The sequence below is a fragment of the Gavia stellata genome, chromosome 9 (genome assembly GCF_030936135.1).
Source record: "Gavia stellata isolate bGavSte3 chromosome 9, bGavSte3.hap2, whole genome shotgun sequence".
Classification (NCBI taxonomy): Eukaryota; Metazoa; Chordata; class Aves; order Gaviiformes; family Gaviidae; genus Gavia; species Gavia stellata.
In genome coordinates, this window is record NC_082602.1 from 22,796,206 (window position 1) to 22,813,996 (window position 17,791).

Consider the following 17,791-nt stretch of genomic DNA (forward strand, 5'->3'; position numbering starts at 1 on the left):
ATCTTCCATGCAGCACAACACTGCACTGGGCAATATGCGTTCTTGTGTTTATTTTATATGTGTATAATATATACACAAATAAAAAGTATCACCTGCAAATAATATCTGGAATGTGAAAGACACAAAATGTAAACATTTTATTTGGCAGTTGTTTCAAACAGGTGAATAAATAAATGGAAAAGTACATCTTAATATTCTTTATAGCAACAGATGCAGTTGCACACGTATTTACATATTGCGGATGCAAAGAACAGTTAATTTCTTTTTGTTAAAAAATGCAACTTCCAACACCACTAGACTTGACAATTAAAGATGAAGATACTAGTAATACTTTGTTCTAGCAATCTCAACTTTTAAAGGCATTCATTTGGAAGTAAGATAAGAGAGTCATCATGCATTTAGTTCATTTTGTCCACTTATGGTAGAAAGTCTGATGTAATCTCAGAATTATGAGTGTCATGCGCTTAAGTCAACTATGACATGTTTATAAATCAATGTAGTTCCCTTAAAACTTGAAGCAAAGAGAAAATCTCGTTTATCGATGGAGACATGTATGAAAGATCTTGGTGCCTGTACGTTTAATTCTTGAAACTTCACGAATTTTGCCTTTTCAGCATCCCAATAATAGACTTGAGTGAAAGAATAATCACTTCCAAGAATGGCATATTGATAATTACTTATCTGAAGCGGTTGGAATACCATTGACCCTCGGGATGGCATCCTTTGTAAATCCAGAAATGCTGAACCACCCCATTTCATTACTTTAGAGTCCCCAATAAATCTTGTTAAGCAAATGTATACATCCTCTTTCACTTTGAAATGTTTCACTGCATATGCATCTTCCATATCTTGGATATCAAAACGCTTAACAAATTCATTTGTTCCTTTGTTCCATTGATATATTACAGGTCTTTGGGAACTACTTGACAGAATTAAATGTGGTTTGCCGGATATTTCAAGATACTCGACATCAGTATCTCTGTACCAGGCGTGCAGAGACTGATGGGAATAAAATCCATTCCCATTCCATTTGTAAACCGTGGTGAAACCAGCTTTTGAACTGTCTGCAACAACAAAATACCAGTCTTCAGCAATCCTGAAAGTTTCAATGTCATTGGGTTTTCGGATTTTAAGGATCTCAATATCTTGAATTTTTATAAACTTATTAGCAAAAATATCTCTTTTATATATGTGGGAGCCTCCAAACAGCTGTGCGACAATGACATACAGCTGACTCTCAATAACTATAGGTTTACACACAACAGTTGAAGTACCTATAAAAACAAAAGTAAAAGACAGGGTTAGCACTATGTTTTGGATCAACTGTTGTAATGTTATTTGTTGAGCAGTGTTCATACCTGTAATGTTGTCATAATTTCTGAACATCACTTCTACATGGTCCCATTCAAGAAAGATGCATTTTCCAGTAAAAGGCTGAGCAATAACCACGTGTTCGTCATTCATGTATGAGAAAGTATCTACTGACAGAGATTGGTATGGCAGGGACTGATAAACTTCAAATTCTGTAAAAGTGCACACAACATATAATATTTACAGAGATACTTTCCATACTGTACTGAAAAAACATCTGCTTAACAGATACCAATTTATTACAAATTACAGTATTTCATCACTAGTCCAATTTTCCTGTTGATAAAGAAGCACTGCAACTTGTTTTTCAATCTTTCTCAATTAAAAGAGATGCTGGTTTATGTCCCAGTTCTCCAAATCCTTATATAGCATATTAAAGTCTGAGTACAACCTGCAATATAAGACCCCACTCCCAAGTGATTTGCATGTCACACTTATACCTGCACAGAATTCATATTGATTTTAGTGTATGCAGACTTCCTGCAAAAATGAACCCTAGAATAAAAAAATATATAGCTTTGACTTTAATTTAACAAGATTAAATAATTTGAAGCACATTACCTGTAATAATGCAATCAAATTCTTTTGGAGAGAGGCTATTGATTTTGCGCTTCTTATATTCTGGTGGGCTTTCACAGTAAATGTCTTCAACTGTTGCATTGGTGCTGCCCAGCCATTCCACTAACCACTTCAGTTTGCAGTCACAATTAAATGCATTGCCTCTAAGATCTCTACAACAAATAAATCATGCATTGAAAATAAGTAGTCAGCTGATGGTATTCCTCCTTGCAGGACAACAACAAACTGGGCTCTTGTTAAATATGTGCCCTCTTGCTTATTCTCAATTGATGCCTTCCGGGCTTAATTTGTCCTGACCCATAGTTAAATCTATGTACCAGAACCCACAGAGAGTTAATTCTACTAAGGAAATCAAGGAGAACTTAACTTGATAATCAGTAGGAAATTTTTGTTGATTTCCCCAAGTTTATGGGTACACAAAAGCCTACCAAACTGTTGGCCCCTATTTTGGGAGGTTGTTTCTTTTGGATTAGCCTTTCTCAATAACAGCATTCTAGATAACAAAATCAGAATTAATGTAGACTTAGGGTCAGCCAGTCAGTATTTGCTGTCTCTTTTAGATATACTCATTTAGGGCCTTAGGAGTTCTGTTCAAGTCTTTTACAGCTGTCTTTGGTCAGCTTTCAGATTGTATGTACAGGAATGGGCAAGAGCCAGGACCAGACTGTGTAACCACCTGGCCATGATCAGTCATGCCAAGTAATGCTACCAGAGACACTGACCATCTCCACAACTTACTGCTGCAGCTCTACACTATGAATTCAGCCTACCTTGTTAATACAGGGAGCAGGGAAAGGATGTTCTGCGTTCATTATCCCAAATCAGGTGAACCAGAATTTGGTGTGTTGTAAACAGGACATATTTGAGTGAAGCGACTATAGGATTTATCTGTTTATCTGTATTTTGTATTTTTACTGGTATTTAAGTTATATATTTAAACAAGTTCATGTTTTGGTTTGGTTGCAATTAGATTTAGTATGGGATATGGTACTTACTAGCACATGCTTTTGTGATAAAAGATAGCCTTCCCAGAAATTGTTTGCACATAGAAACGTTACTCCATTAAATATCTCCCACCCTCCCCTCATGCCACACTCTCTCATGCATCCTTAACGATATTTCCTTCTTAGTCGCTAAGTCTTAATGAACATGCAGCTCTCTTACATAACCACTAACAGTATTACTTATCTTCATAACTGGTGGAATATTCAAAACTAAAGCAAATTATCAACAACAGTAGACAAAAACCAAGCCTACCCATATTCGGTAGAATCTACCCAGTAATAAGATCCCATTACTGGCTATCAGTTTGAACAGTTACTCGGAATGTCCTCTAAAATAATGTCTTTATATTTTTAGTATAATTAATAGATTAATTAATTGCTTTCTTACACATTTGTTAAAGAATCCAAGCCTTTGAATATGTCTTTTGGAAGCGATTGGAGATTATTATTTGCGAGACTCCTGTAAAAGAAGACACTTCAGTATCAGCACTAGTTTAAGAAATCACACATTTTTGCAAGGTGTAATACTGTGTGGCGTTTTTTTCTTAAGGTAAAGAACCCTGGTATTCTCCAGCACTTAGGTCTAAAAGATTGCTTTTAAGAATAGCTCATTTACTTTGTGACTCTTTCTCCCACTAAAATGGCATGCCTCCTTCTGCTTTCTGACTCCTCAGCAGCCTTGCAGCATTTACAATATTTCACTTAGCAGGGTAAAAAGTGCAATCACCTCTGGTGTTTTGCCAACACCATTATTTTAAAACAATTAGTCATGATTGGATCTACTGATGTCTTCCTTATGAGATACCAATACCAATGGTGTTCATACTACTGCAACTTCCCCACTTTCTTATATCTCTTCTGGGAGCAAAACAACAATAGGTTTCATTTCATTGGACTTTGGCTTAGCTCATAGTTTTTGGAAATATGCAGTAGTAGACAAGAAATTGCTGATCAGCATCAATTTCCTTCCTGGAATGCGTGTGTGTGTCAGTATGTATGTGTGAGACCAGCAAAAAACCGCCATTAACTCCCAATTTTTAATGTTGGGAAAGCTCCCTTAAATTAAGCGAGTATTCTAGCTAGTAAAAGTGACAAGGAAATGCAGGCAGGCTTTGAACAAGCAATAATATATTACAATTCAGTCAGACACGTCTGTGTGAGTCCACCAAAGGTCTGGGTTCTCTGAGATGTCAGAGGGCATGACAGGAGAAGAGTAATGTTGTAGGGTATAGCTTATGCCTCTTTTGATTAACAAAATTATTTACTACTTATGAGAAGAAATGAAAACGGAAAGAAATCATTCTAGTTAGAATGATTTTAGAATCTACAGGTTCATTAGAATCTGTAGCCAGTAAGACTTAGAACCTCTTCTGTTTTGACTTGTAAACATAAGAATTATTTTTTAACTACAATTTCTCTAGCCAAGCAAAGCCACTTAGGCATATACTCAAATTCAAGAACAGGCCCAGATGTAATATGTCTACTGCCTCATTTAAAATTAAGTGTTTGCCTTATCAGGAATAGTAAATACGAGATGATGCCATTGGTCCATTCTGACTTCCACCATTTTCAAAGTACATCTGATTGTAACACTGGTGTATGTATCATGTGCTTCACTTATGCTAAATTTTACACTCAAGAGCAATTCTTTAAAAGTCAGGTAACTCATATGGAGAAAGCGAAGTAGACTTGCAAGCTGAGGCAGGTTTAATGCCCTATTTATTCTTTATGACCTGGACTATAGCAAACTCAAAGGGATGATGTGCTTGGAAGTACCAGCGGTTCGCCACTGCAATGGGATTATGACTGACAGAAAAAATTTACAAAAGGTTTACGCATTTGCCAATTTTTGGATGAAAATTATGCATTTTATATTGCACTGTTAAAAGCATACTTATATATTAAAAAACACTGCCTTGCCTAGATGGTGCTGTACATGGTATTTGGTTTCTAATAAGAGAGTAAAAGTTGAATCAAAAAAGCAGTTAAATTTATGGTCGCAGTTCTGAAAGAAATGCAATCAAAATTATATATTGTGAATAGAAATTATTTTCCAACCCTAACTGTAAGGTTTTGACATTAAATTAGTAAAAAAATGCTATTTTTCTTTAATTTTCCTTTTCTTAAATCTTCTCCAAGCACAACATGAATTGTGTTGCATAGTGATAAATACTAGATGGCTCTATTTTACAATAAGGACACACTGTAATTATCAAAGTTAATTGCATTATAAAAATACAAATGTTTGGATAGCTTACTGCATTGCAAAAGTTATGTTGTGAAAAGGAAGCAAACAGAATAAATAGAACAAAGTTCATCTCTAACTTCACGGAACTCATTTGTATGCTTATGTACTATAATTCTTTTTAATATATTTTATGTACACAAGTACTCTCCTGTTTCTTAAATGAGAAATGCCTCAGGGTGCCAAATGATTATTCTTAACTTGTATGTGCAATTTTCCCCAAAGGGTGGGGAGCGGTTCTGCAAGCAGATTAAACTAGTCACATTCTGTGGTTAATGGACCTGCCTTTGCAGTTATTTTCTGCAAATTTCTCATTGTCTTAATGAATAGCACTCCATGTGCAATAGCAGCATGATGCACAAATCTATGTCCCAAAAATATGCATGCAACCACACGCAAACAACAGAGGCTCCCCAAATGTGGTTCTATCTTTTGCATATGTTTTCTCTTATGAAACTGCTGAAGCATCCCCAGAAACCAACATAACAGGCAAGACGTTACTCTTGGACCCTGTGCTCCGTGGAGAAGAAACTGTGCCTTCCTCTGTGTTAGAAATGCAATGCAGTGACTGGCAGCAACAGCTACTAAATAAGTAAATGAATATGATAAATAATGTACTGGACCCATTCATGTGCATAAATATTTTGAAGATAGGGTCCCAGTTACCAGACTTATCCAATTGTCTGCCTTTTTTAACAATACTATCATTATGCCTATACCTTTAATATGGATTTTTATGGGATGTGCATAGCCTGTTTATATACCTTTTTCCCTCTCCTTTCTCCTTCCTCTTCCTCAGACCTAGAGCCATTCTATAAGTAACTTTATATACATGAGTAGTTACAGTAGGCTTGGTTTCAGCCAGCTGTGAGTCTTGTTTGTTCTGACCAAAAAAGGAAGAGTAAAGTGTTTTATGATACATTTACTATGATGTGGTGAAGGATGTGGTGAATTGCAATCCAACTATTATATTTATGCATTAACTATTTAAAATTGAACCTTTGCTTTCTCTCCTGTGTCAAAATACATGAAAGTAAAAGTTAAATGACCCTGCTTCAAAACCCTCTTGGAGGTTATTGTGTTAAGGCCAAAAGGTCAGAATCCACTCCCCTGCCTATGACACACACCCCAAAATATATGCTTCAGAATGCAAATGCTCAGAGCTGGGTATAAACCCATGTCAGGCACACCCCAGATGTTTTAGCCTCCTTCTCTTACATTCTTTTTGGGGTTTTTTATGTTTTCTTACAGTACATATTGTATTTTTAATAAATTTATCACTTGCTAAAATAAAATTATTGCTAAAATTGATGTAAGATAAGAGACAAAAGCCTGTCTAAAAACTGTCTTGCTAGCTCAAAGCATGAGGATGCTCCTCTTGTGTTTGCAGTGAAATGTTCCAGGTATTTGTTGCCAGTGTGTGTTTCACCTGGTGAGCACAGCGTGAGAAACGCCTCTGCTGGTGTGAGCATGGGAAGCGGTTTGCTCCTGACAGCCACATTAGCAATCCAGAGTGCCTTTTACTAATTTCCCCTCTCGGTTAACACAGCAAGGGGGCTGCAGCATGTCAGAGGGCAAGGGTCTCGCCATCTTTCCAGTATAGCTGAAGGGCTGAGCAGCAACATGAGGAATGTTAAGCAGGCCCCGGTGTCAGTGCGTGACAGATCCTGACCGTGGGATGCTCTGGCTTGCATGCAGGAGAGGACAGGGTGCAATCCAAGGCTCCGAAGCCAATCGTGTTGAAGTCTAAAGGCTGATATGCCCTAAAGTTAAGTCGAAGAAGTGGATCAGTAAGTCCTCAGAAGTGCGTCTTGTTGCAACTCTTCTATTTAAAATTGTTTAGGGTGGGAATTTTCAAATTCGATTTGGTCAAATTCTGCTGGGTATGGGTACTGGCTGAAGTGGACATGGGTACAGACAGTGATGGCTGGTCCCAGGAATGGCCGTAATATTCTCCTGGATCCACACCAGACTGGGGTACCTGCGGAGAAGTGTGTGTCCACCCCTCAGCCTCTCACCACTGTGGCACCTGAGTGCTGACCACAGCTCCCACCTTCCTCCTCTCCAAGTCCCAAACTGGGACTCAACTCGTCAGTGCCAAGCTTCCCGATCCATCCTGCTTTCTCCCTGCTCCTACATGCTCAGCTGGAAATCCCCAGTGCTCTAAGCAGAGAAAACTGGGGAGCGACTGCCAAACATGTACTGCTTGGAAGCTGTTTGGGTCTTGGCCTTCTATGCATACCACAGTTTGGAAGTCTTTGGTGGAAACACAAAGATTAACATTCTAATTAAATTACTATTAATATGGCTTAAACAAATGTGAACAGCTATATATCAAAACGCGAAATTAAACAACACAGTGGTTCAGTTACTATATTAAATATACTAAGCACTTATATTCATATATATTCAACCACTTTACTTACAGGTGAATTAAAGATTTCAGTCCTCTGAAAGTATTTCTTGAAATTGACTTAATGCTGTTGTTCTCTATGAACCTGTAACGGGTCGTAAAGTCATTCTGGTCAAAGCAATGCCTGGAACTTGGAAGCCCACCCACTCTATTCAATAATGCCAGGAAATATATTTTTGTCCACTCACAAATATTCTAGATGAGGAAGGCCCATGAAAGCATCATCACTAATAACATCAAAAGTGTTGGATGTAAACAACCTGTGTAAAGAGATGCAAAACAAAAGACCATTAGGTTATTAGCATCTTTAGAAAAGGGTTCAGCAAGCCATGGTAGGCCCAATTTCCACTGCCTGGTTTCATTGGTTTCATGGTTTTGTCTGTGCAAGCACTACAGGATCGTAAGGCACCACAGTCTGGTGCAAAGGGAAGGACCCAACAAATCCTTGCTTTGCATACTGGGGCCATCTGATAAAATTCCATTGACTTCTGTGGGATGTAAACGTGGGTTTATCATGCCAAGTAAAACAATGGGATTGTACAAGTGCCACTGGAGACATACTTGGACAACAATGAAATGTTCAAGTACTACAGAGGTCTAAATTGTCTTGAAGAACACTTACTTTTGATGACAACATAGGGAAAGTATCCAGATTGTTAGCCAGAGAGCAGGTTGAATTTGCACCACTGACAGGCAGGAAAATCCCTGAACTTACAAGTTAAACTTGTGAGTGTATTTGACCTGAGAAGTTACTGAGAAAAAAAAAATGGAAAATCTCTTAATTTAGTCAGTGTTCAAATCAGAACTATTTTTAAGACCACATTATACCTGCTGGAGATAGCTCTTAGGGTGTGCATATATTTTTCATCCATCTAGCAGTAAAAATACCAGCAATGCATTCAATTTTATGTAATTTTGTAAGCATTAAAAGTGGACTAACATAGATTTTTCCATCTTTATTTATGCTTATCAGGCATGTTTGCATTTGTCCATTTTAATTCAGCTCTGGACTGCCACACCCTTAATATGGTGAGGCATTGTCAAATACAATGAACTTTACCCCAGTGGAATACTAGATGCACATCTATATTTTATTCAGTTGGACCTGATGGATAAAGAGATTTACAGTATGACATCCTTAGGCATTCAGGAATTCAAGAGTTCCAAGTATGAATTAATACACTTAATGAGTTAATATCTTATTTTGAAGTTTGCGTTAAGAATAAATCGCTGTTGATTTATTTTCTCACTTGACTATTGCAGATTGTGCTTCTTCCACTTTAAATATGTTCCTATATATGTATGAAAAACATAAGCAGGAAATTCTTCCTTTTTGTTAGAAACAATGAACACTTCTCTTTCTTAGAGGAAATAAGTATTTTTGTAAAATCTCTGAACCAGAAGACCAATTTAGTAGATCTGCTGCTTGCAACTGATTTTGCTTTTCTGATATGATTTCACTGGATAATTTTTCCTTTTCTGCACTCCACTCTCCTTGTAATTTAAAGAACAGGGTGGTGTCTCTTTTAATAGTACAGGTATTTTAGAGATTGCCAGGCTTATAGCATAGGTCTTGCACATGGTGAGCTCATTTGCCTCCCATCTCATACCTCCCCCCAACAGCTGCATCATATGTATTTGATGCACAAAGTGGCTTTTCTCCCGCTCTCTGACCTCGAACACCAGATTTGCTTGATCTGTGACCCACCAGCTAGCTATTTCTGAGGACAGAGGCTGAAGATACTGCACTGTGGCCAGGGACTATATTGCTTAGCAGGAACTGTACACTGCTTGCAGGTACGGATCCTGGTGCCATGATTACCTCCCTTCTTTCTATGGGCTTTCGTGTCATCAGTTTATAAGGGCACCCTCAGCACGTTGCTGATACACAGAGTTACGAGTGCTGGAGAGGAGAGCAGGAGATTTTCTCGACATTTAGGGAACACTTCTGCTGGCACTTCACTGTAGCTGTGTGGGTCCTTTGTATTTTTGTTGCCCCGTGAAGACCGCAGAACATACCATCCATACTATTCAAGAAGAAAAGCTCTCCTGGCCTGGGACTTAGGAGTAGTGTTTAGCACAAGACGACCATGACTTTCCCAGAGACCATTACCGCTACTGCAGTAAAAATAGAAGCAAATCATAATAGCAGCAGATATATTCCACTCTTAGAAATGTGTGACTGGCATACTGGAGATACCAAGTTACATCTGGACTCTAAAAATGCAATGCTGGAGACTGTTATGTAAAAATAATGTATAGGTTGCTAAATCTTTGCTGTTGGCTAAATTAAACCTACCAACACAGCTATAATCATGCAAAGCTAAAACTTACTTTAATTTTTAATTAACCTGAGTTTTCCATATTCTTATTTCTCTTGCTATCTTCTGCCAAAGGTGGAAATTCTTCTTTCCCACTTACAAACCGGAGTATTGGCCCCACAGATACAATCCTGCTCCTATGGTCTGTGTTTAAGCAGTCATTTGCCTTAGATCAGCAGCCTGACTTTCCAAAGATGGCAAGCAGCTTGGCTACCATGTTAGAAATATATCTGGAGAAGTGTTCAGCAGTATTTTTAGAAATGCTAGGTAGCAGAAGTAAGTAGTCTGTGGATTGTTTGCACCATTTTAACAGATCTCTCATCGAAGCCCATAATGGAACAAAACCTGCTTTTCTGGGGCCGGAGCTTTCGTTGCAGCATTGATTAGAAGCAGCTTAGAACATGCGTTTCAGTAAAGTATACAGCAGATCATGCAAATTATTACCATTACTAAAACGCCAAAAGCCACTGCCAGAGACACAGACCCCACTGTAATAACTCAAAATGAAAAGACTTTGTCCTACTCCACCCTACCCAATTCTGCCTCCCCTGGCAGTGGGACCACTAAGTGTAGGTGGCATATCGTAGCCAAGAGAGATGATGTCTTATTCACTCTCTTCAGATACAAGCTCCACCAAAGCTGCTATTTCTTTTTTTCTTTCCTTTGAAAGGCCCATCCCAGGAATGATGTGAAACGTGCCCCTTTTGTGATCTGTGACCACCTGGGAAAAGCTTCTCAGGAATAAAGCACCATGGAAAAGCATTTAGGTTTCCATAGTAACTGCATTTACCTATTTACACTGTATCCAAAATTGTACAGTACGTCTGCACCTCCTTATCAGCTCCACTTGAGGTAGCAGAGTACAGCTAGGGTCAGGGCTTCAGCTATCGGTGCACCAGCAGTTTAATCTAACAGCCGTAGGGCTCCAGCACATCAGCATTACACCTCTGACCACCTCTAGAGTGCATGGGAAGTCAGTCTGGGACAGACATCTGATTTTGATTTTGATCACATCGTGGAGTCTGTCTTGCCAGATTTCTGAGACAAATCTGGGTGTGTGTCAGGCTGGCAGCACATCCACTATAAACAGTTCAGGTTACACCCCCTCTACCTCTGTATAGCTCACAATTATATAATCGTGCGCCCACATTTCTAGGAAAGCCTGTGAGCCTGTAAAAATCCTATATAGAAATGCATCTAATATTTAAACATCCCAAAATATTCTCTCCCTGCATATACCTCATCGTAGTATTTCATTTTGCAGTAACTGCTTAAATTTTTTAATTGAAAGAAGATCTTCATTACTTTTGTGGTTTTTTTCGAAGAACATGAAATAACAAATAGGGTCAAATCCAGGCACTATGAAGGCAAAACTCCCACTGAAGTGACTAAACTTCCACAGAAGTCAATAGCAATTTTACCTAAAAAGGGACTTCAGGACCTGTCCCACTGCAATGAAGGGCCTGATCTGAGGGGTTCTGAGCTCGCAGTCGATGGGAGTTGCAAATGGGCAGCTTTATATTGGGATCAGGCCCCAGGACTGCAGAAAAGAAACATGAATAGTTGTTGCAATGCTCAAGTCCCTACTGTAATGTTAATTAAAGTATGATGAAGATAGCATACGTTCTGTCACCAAAAGCTTCAGCATGTAATCATTCAAAGTAGCACTGACAACAGATAGCCTTGTAAAATACTAAGTAGATACACTTTGAAAAAATGAAACATGCACTATCTTTCAAATTGCTAAAAAGTCTTGTATTTCATCATCTAATGAATCTTCTCTTGCTTCTTACAAAATTCATACTAAGACCCTTTCTAAAATATTTATGGACATATATACATTTCATAACAAAAATGGTATCATATAAATATTTCTCACAGAAGCTGCAGAGATGGTGTGAGCAAAAAACTCCCTTCTGGGATTTTAGTAAAAGCAGATCTCACAAAGGATCTGGAAAGAAGAAAAAAACAACCTTATATTAATGTAGTCTTATATATCCATGGTTATAATACTGATCTGGTCATCACAGAGAAATTTATTTGTACAAGTAAAAAAAAATAAAAACCATAAAAATGAATGTTACAGGTTTCATGTAGTATAGAAGAAGGTATAAAATGGTATGTGTGCACACACACAGACAGACAGACAGATGAAAGAGATGTAAAAATCAGGATTCAAGGATGCAGCACAATTTTAACACATTAGCTGATGATTCTGAATGCTGGAGGTACTCCCTGCAGCAAGCATCCTTCTGTATGCACTGAAAACACCACACATCCTAGTTCATTTTAAATCATAAATTAAATAACCAAATGCTTACAGCCCTTACAGTGAGATAACATCAGGCGGAACGCTGCGAGGAATAGATCTGGCATTTTCACATAAAGCATTATCTTTGGTACAAGTACACCAGGCAGGACATTTTGGCTTCACTGGTTTCTTCCCTTCAGTCAGCAAAAGCACAGATAAAAGGCATAAGAAATAAGCAATTCTTCTAAAGGGTCTGCTGGCATTTCCCATTCTTTTGATCCGCTCTCGTTCCAGCCAGTTGAAAGAATATCCCAAAACATGAACAGGGGTTCTTTATTCAGCCATTGGATGTCTTTCTTTCTATAAGTCCAGGTCAGTATTTGTCTCTGCTTTCCCAACCCTTTTCTTTCTTTTTCACTCTGTTTTTGTAGACAGAAACCTGCAGCTGATCTGTATGTTTCCACTCACTCAGGCAACGTACTGCTCAGAGAAGAGACCTGCGAGGTGCTGTAAGATGGGGAAAATCCAACCGGCTGAAGGGAGAAGAAAAAAAAAAAAAAAAAGACTTGCATCACCACAAAAACACTGAGCACAACACAGCATTAGATTGCAAAGTGATGTAACTGAAAAATACACTGCTTTCTGTTTTCATAGGGAGGCCCTTCCCCTGTTACCAAAAATAGTACAGCATTATGTTTTGCTGGTGGGTGGGTGAGTGGGTGTGGGGTGGAGTGTATGTGTGTGGGGGGAGAAATCAGTCATCGCTTACTGGGTCCCTACAACCTCGTGAACCTTTGAGAATTATGCTTCACATATTGCAAGCAGCAGAACTAACGACAGTATCCACAGGAAAATGGAATCGAGTGAAACCATCAAAAGCATTGCTGCAAAAGCTGTTAGATTAATTTTTATCCTTAGCCCTTATTGCACATATTTGTACCACTGAAAAACAAGCTGCCACACACGGAAAATATTACAATGTATGAGAGAATGCGTACAACTGTCATTCCTAAACAAAATATCTTCTCATGCAAAAAAGACACCAACTGCCTTTTTTTTTTTTTTTTTTTTTTGGTTAGAAAAAGAATCATTCTTATGTGTTACATGTTTTCTGAGCTGGTTGAATAAAGTGGATCAAGCACCGTTCCAAATGGACAACATTAATTAAAAGTTCAAGTTAACAAATTTGTTTGCTTGGAGACTGGTTTGATCATCTGAGATGGAAAAAAGAAAATTGTTATTTAAACACCAGCCATGTTAAATCTGTAGTTAAGAATGGACCTTCTTTGAGAAGTGACAGGGTAGGGACAGATCTTGATGGCAATAATAAATCTTTACAATACTGCCTGGAGGCTGCAATTCAGATTAGTGCTAGGTGCAGTATGACTACTCTGTAAGAAACAGTCCTCAGCCTGAAGACTTTACAGTAAACTACATTAAATATTTTATAAGGAACCTAAGCAACACCTAAGTGTTATTATATAAAGAATGGTAAGACAAAACTAATGAATGCCAAATAGCTGGAAAGCCATATGGGATGATTTTATTTTTTCCAATATAGGATTGCTATTAGAAGAGTTTTGCAAACTCTAATAGGTCTTGACACTTCCCCGTCAGACGGGCAGCACTGTTTGCGTTACACAGAGCACAAAGTCTACCAGGGTCGACCTGATGGTACAGAAGTTTAATACAGTCATGCTCACTGTTGGCTCTTTCACGTAGGTGCTGTCTGCTCATCGGGAGACACCTGTAAGCCAGAAGATCTCTCTTCATTGCTGGTTACTCCTCCTTTGATTCCACATGGCCACCTGGCTCTGGCCCATTGCTCCTGCTCTACAGGCCATGAAATCTCAAGACCAACACCAGGCCATGTCTATCTTCTTCCTCAGAGCGAGTGCCAGCAAGGCCCAGCACATACCCAGATATGGGTGCCCAGCGGGAATTTCAGATGCTACACGTGGAAGATGGCAAAGGGGGACAACAGCCTGCAAAACTGCAAGAAACTCGGCGTACGGACATGAGGCAGGACCCCAATGTTGCTGAGTCCTTGCCTGGGCGGTGACTGAGGTCTGCCTCCCTGGGTTGAGAGGAGACCCACAGAGCTCACATCTGATGGCGGGACTGCATCCTCTGCGGGACTGGGGATGGCCAGAAACATCCAGAAGGCTTTCAGAGGCAGAGGGCTGCCACTGAAGGCCCTGCTGGGAGAGGGCTCTGGTGCCTGTACATTGGCACGCTCCCCACCTGGCACCCGTGCCTGCGGGAAAGGGCAGCTCGTGCTTTCTCAGCTCCCTCGCTCTCTGCGGTGTGGTTTTTTTTAAAGCTCTTTTATTAATTTAAGTGCAGGCCCATGTTTTTGCTCATAAGGAAATCTTCCCTGTCAGCTGTCTGTCCTGAAGCAGGATTGACTTCAACTAGGAGTGACACAGAGCTGCGTTATTTCTGAGCCCTTCCACCTTCTGTAAGAAAATGGTACAGAATTACAGTAACTGAAGTACTGAAATCTTAAAGCAAATGTCGATGCCTTCCGCTGGGTATAAAGGTTACTTCTTGCTCTGGAAATGATCTAATTGTACAACTGAGAAGGGAGCTGGATTTGTGGGACTTGCGTAAGTAGGGTACACTATCTTCCCCCCTCCAAGATGTCCAAAAGCACAGACTTTGGTGGGGTGAGAACAGAAAATTCTCCAACTTTTTGCTGAAAGAGAAGAGGACTGTTGTTGTTTGTTTGTTTATTGCTGGCAAAGCTACCCATTGCCATGGCAATATTTTGCCACTGATGGTGTAACCCCCTGTTGCATCTCCTTCAGCTCATTCACTGAAATCCACCATCAATTACTTAGGCATTTCTTTTTAGTTAATACTCCAGCCACATTGTCAACCTCCTGAAAACTTTGCAGCGTAGCAGTTTTTCAGTAACAAAAGCACATTCTGCAGCAGGGCAGTAACCTGACTCCAGTTTTGTCCACGCAGAGAACCGCCTGGAAGTTAGTTTTCTGTTCCAAACTCCATGCCACAACAACCACTTTTTCCAAAACTGCAAGTATTATGAATATTTATAACAGCTCTGTCAAAAGAGAGGCATAAATCACATTTTCCAGGGTCCTTTTGTGCCAAGCTCAGTATCTCATTTCTTGCCGTGTAGCAGTTTAAAAACAAATTGGTTCGTGGATTTTCAGTGGCATAGCTGCTCTCCAACCATTGCAACATTTGGCTCACCCTTTACCTATGCCATCACTGTTTGTTTTCTGGCTAACAGAGCAGGCGATTGCCTGCTGTGCCCGCATCCCAGCGCCTGCCCCTAGGTCCTCACTAGCTCGTTTTCGCTGGTGTTTCAGGTACTGATTAGGCACAATGCCCTTCAAAATTTAGTTTTCTTTCAGCGAGGTTTCAGCAGGGGGGATGAGGGAGTTGTGGCTCGCGTTACGCGGTCGGCTTCCCCTCGTTGGGCAACGTTTGAGCTGAAAAATCTTCGCCTCGCCGCGCAACGGAGGTGCTCGCTTGGCAGACATGTTCCAGTACGGGCAGGGATACGCTGTGCTTCTGGCTGCCGCTGTGGGCTCGCTTTGGGTACCGCACCAGCAGGTCACGACGCGGACCTCAGCGGCACCCGCCGCCCGGGCGGGGGCTGCGGCGGTCGGCCGGGGCTGCCCTCGCCCGCGGCGGGGCGACCCGGTATCCCGGCAACCCGCCGCGCCGCAGCCGCCCGCCGCCCGGCCCCGGGCGGGCCCCTCCTGGCCTGCCCCGGCGCCGTGCCGCCTCCGTTCAGCAGGGCGGGCCTGAGGAGAAGCCCCCAGGGACGAGAAGGCGAGGAGGGAGGGCGCCGTTCGCCTTCCCCACGCTCCTCCGCTGCCCTCTTACGATTTCTGCCCTCTCTGTAACGAGGCAGCATCATCCATCGCTGCACTGCGCAGAGCAGATTGTAGTGTTTCCTGCGCTTTATTAACACGCTGCGATATTTTGCCTCTTTAATTTTGACGAGAGCTCAGTAAGCCTTAGCGACTGATTATTTCCCACATACTCACTCTATATAGTAAGAATCAAACAGCTTATTTCTTCCAGTGTATCCAAATTGTTTGGTAACGACAATTTTTTGTAATCGTCAGCCATCCAATAACAAGCTTGGTGCAGGTACATGACGGTCAAAATTAAAGACACTATTGCTAGTTGCCGTTGGCGGTATCCACCACCTAGCATCACTCGGGTTCTTTGGTCAGACTTAGCACAACTTTTGTAGCTTGGTTTCTGGAGCAAACATACACATTTATTATTAATAATATTTACTAAAAATACATTTTTTAGCAAGTATTCTCAAATACCTGGTTACAATGTGTATACTACTATGAGTAAACCTGTTTGCTAAAATATTTGAGGAAAGCAAACACAGTCAGAACATAGAGCCAAGAATTATTTTTAAAAATATTTAGTACTTTTTTGAGGGATTAACTCTGCTCCACTGACCATATCTGTGTATTTGCATTAGCCCAATATGTTTTCGTTACCAACATCTGACAAAATTTTAATAAGCTTCCTGTGGTTTCATACTGACTACATTTCCCTTTGCCGATACATACACTGTTACAGTTCTCCTTTATTTCATCCTGCTTTTAGAAAATTGTGTTGCCTTTTCTATGCTCAGGATGAGCTGCCTGCACATATGTGGCCTAATCCAAGATCCACTGATGGTGACGGTGAGCCTCCAATGAACTTTACTGTGCTTGGTGCTAAGCCCATAATATTACACCACACAGAGGCACAATAGTCCCAATCACACCCCAATATTCATGAGTCCCTGAAAGAACAAAACATCGTCATTGCTATGTTACCACTGTGTTCAGAGCAGAAGGATTTTGAGATCGAAGACTCCAACAAACATCTCACGAGTCTGAGTTTTCGCTCTCCCAGTGCCACCCTTTTAACAAATTCGGCAGCAAATGGAAAATTTAAAGCAGCTGAGACTGAGGCTGTACTTTCAATGAACAAAACTAAGTCTTGTGAATTCTAAACAGTTCTGAAAAGACTATGCTTCCTGGTGGATCTGGCACCAAGAGCCATTGCCAGGAAGAGGCCTTCTGCAGGTTAGGCATAATAAAACTCGAGATGCCTTTACAAGAGCTCATAGCACAGACTAGCTTAGGAATGATCACAGGGCTGCCCAGAACTTTTTATTTGGAAAGTTCTTCTGACTTTGCCTTGTCTTGTCTATACAGGTCCGTATTACGGATATCCTTCTTTACTACACCACAGGAGTTTCATTAAAAGCAGAACAACCAGGCCAGTCCCTGTGTCAAAAAGCTGAGGAAATGGCTACTTAATTGCTGCCAACTTTAGTGGAAAGAAAAACTCGGAGGGTGGTCTCCTTTCCCTTGCATAAAGTAGGCAGTTCACAGTTCACCGTGGAGTTTGAAGGGATCACCTCTGAAGAGAGTCAGGTTTTAGCTCTCACGGCCAAAACTGCATGGTGATGCAGAACACCTACTCCACTGAGCATATCCTGGTGAGTGTGCAGGTGGCTCTAGGACTGCTCGCTGGCTTAGGTACACCAGAATTTGACCAATGACAAAAAGTATGTCAGGAGGGATGTCTTGTTACCTGAACTGTCATTCT

The 17,791-nt window shown here is 40.4% G+C and overlaps 1 protein-coding gene across 2 annotated transcripts; it reads right to left on the bottom strand.

The window, feature by feature from the left end:
• Positions 1 to 456: 456 nt before the first annotated feature.
• LGI1 (leucine rich glioma inactivated 1) lies at positions 457 to 12,483 on the bottom strand. Of its 2 annotated transcripts, none has more exons than XM_009820998.2 (8): positions 12,264 to 12,483; positions 11,813 to 11,884; positions 7,801 to 7,872; positions 7,626 to 7,697; positions 3,343 to 3,414; positions 1,933 to 2,102; positions 1,359 to 1,523; positions 457 to 1,274 (listed from the first exon to the last, which is right to left on the bottom strand). In XM_009820998.2, the coding sequence occupies exons 1-8, from the start codon at positions 12,452 to 12,454 to the stop codon at positions 457 to 459; spliced, it is 1,632 nt and encodes a 543-aa protein (XP_009819300.1). In that variant the 5' UTR covers positions 12,455 to 12,483. The 2 variants fall into 2 exon arrangements, with proteins under 2 accessions (XP_009819300.1, XP_059677227.1); XM_059821244.1 differs by having other exon boundaries at positions 492 to 511.
• Positions 12,484 to 17,791: the final 5,308 nt, after the last annotated feature.

What these genes read in the sequence shown, in the direction of transcription:
- LGI1 (XM_009820998.2), bottom strand. Translation starts at nt 12,454, where the DNA reads ATGGGAAATGCCAGCAGACCCTTTAGAAGAATTGCTTATTTCTTATGC. An exon ending in CCGCCTGATGTTATCTCACT is followed by an intron (nt 11,885 to 12,263) that starts GTAAGGGCTGTA and finishes TCTTCTTTCCAG; the next exon opens with ATCCTTTGTGAGATCTGCTT. An exon ending in ATTTGATTGCATTATTACAG is followed by an intron (nt 1,524 to 1,932) that starts GTAATGTGCTTC and finishes GCACTTTTACAG; the next exon opens with AATTTGAAGTTTATCAGTCC.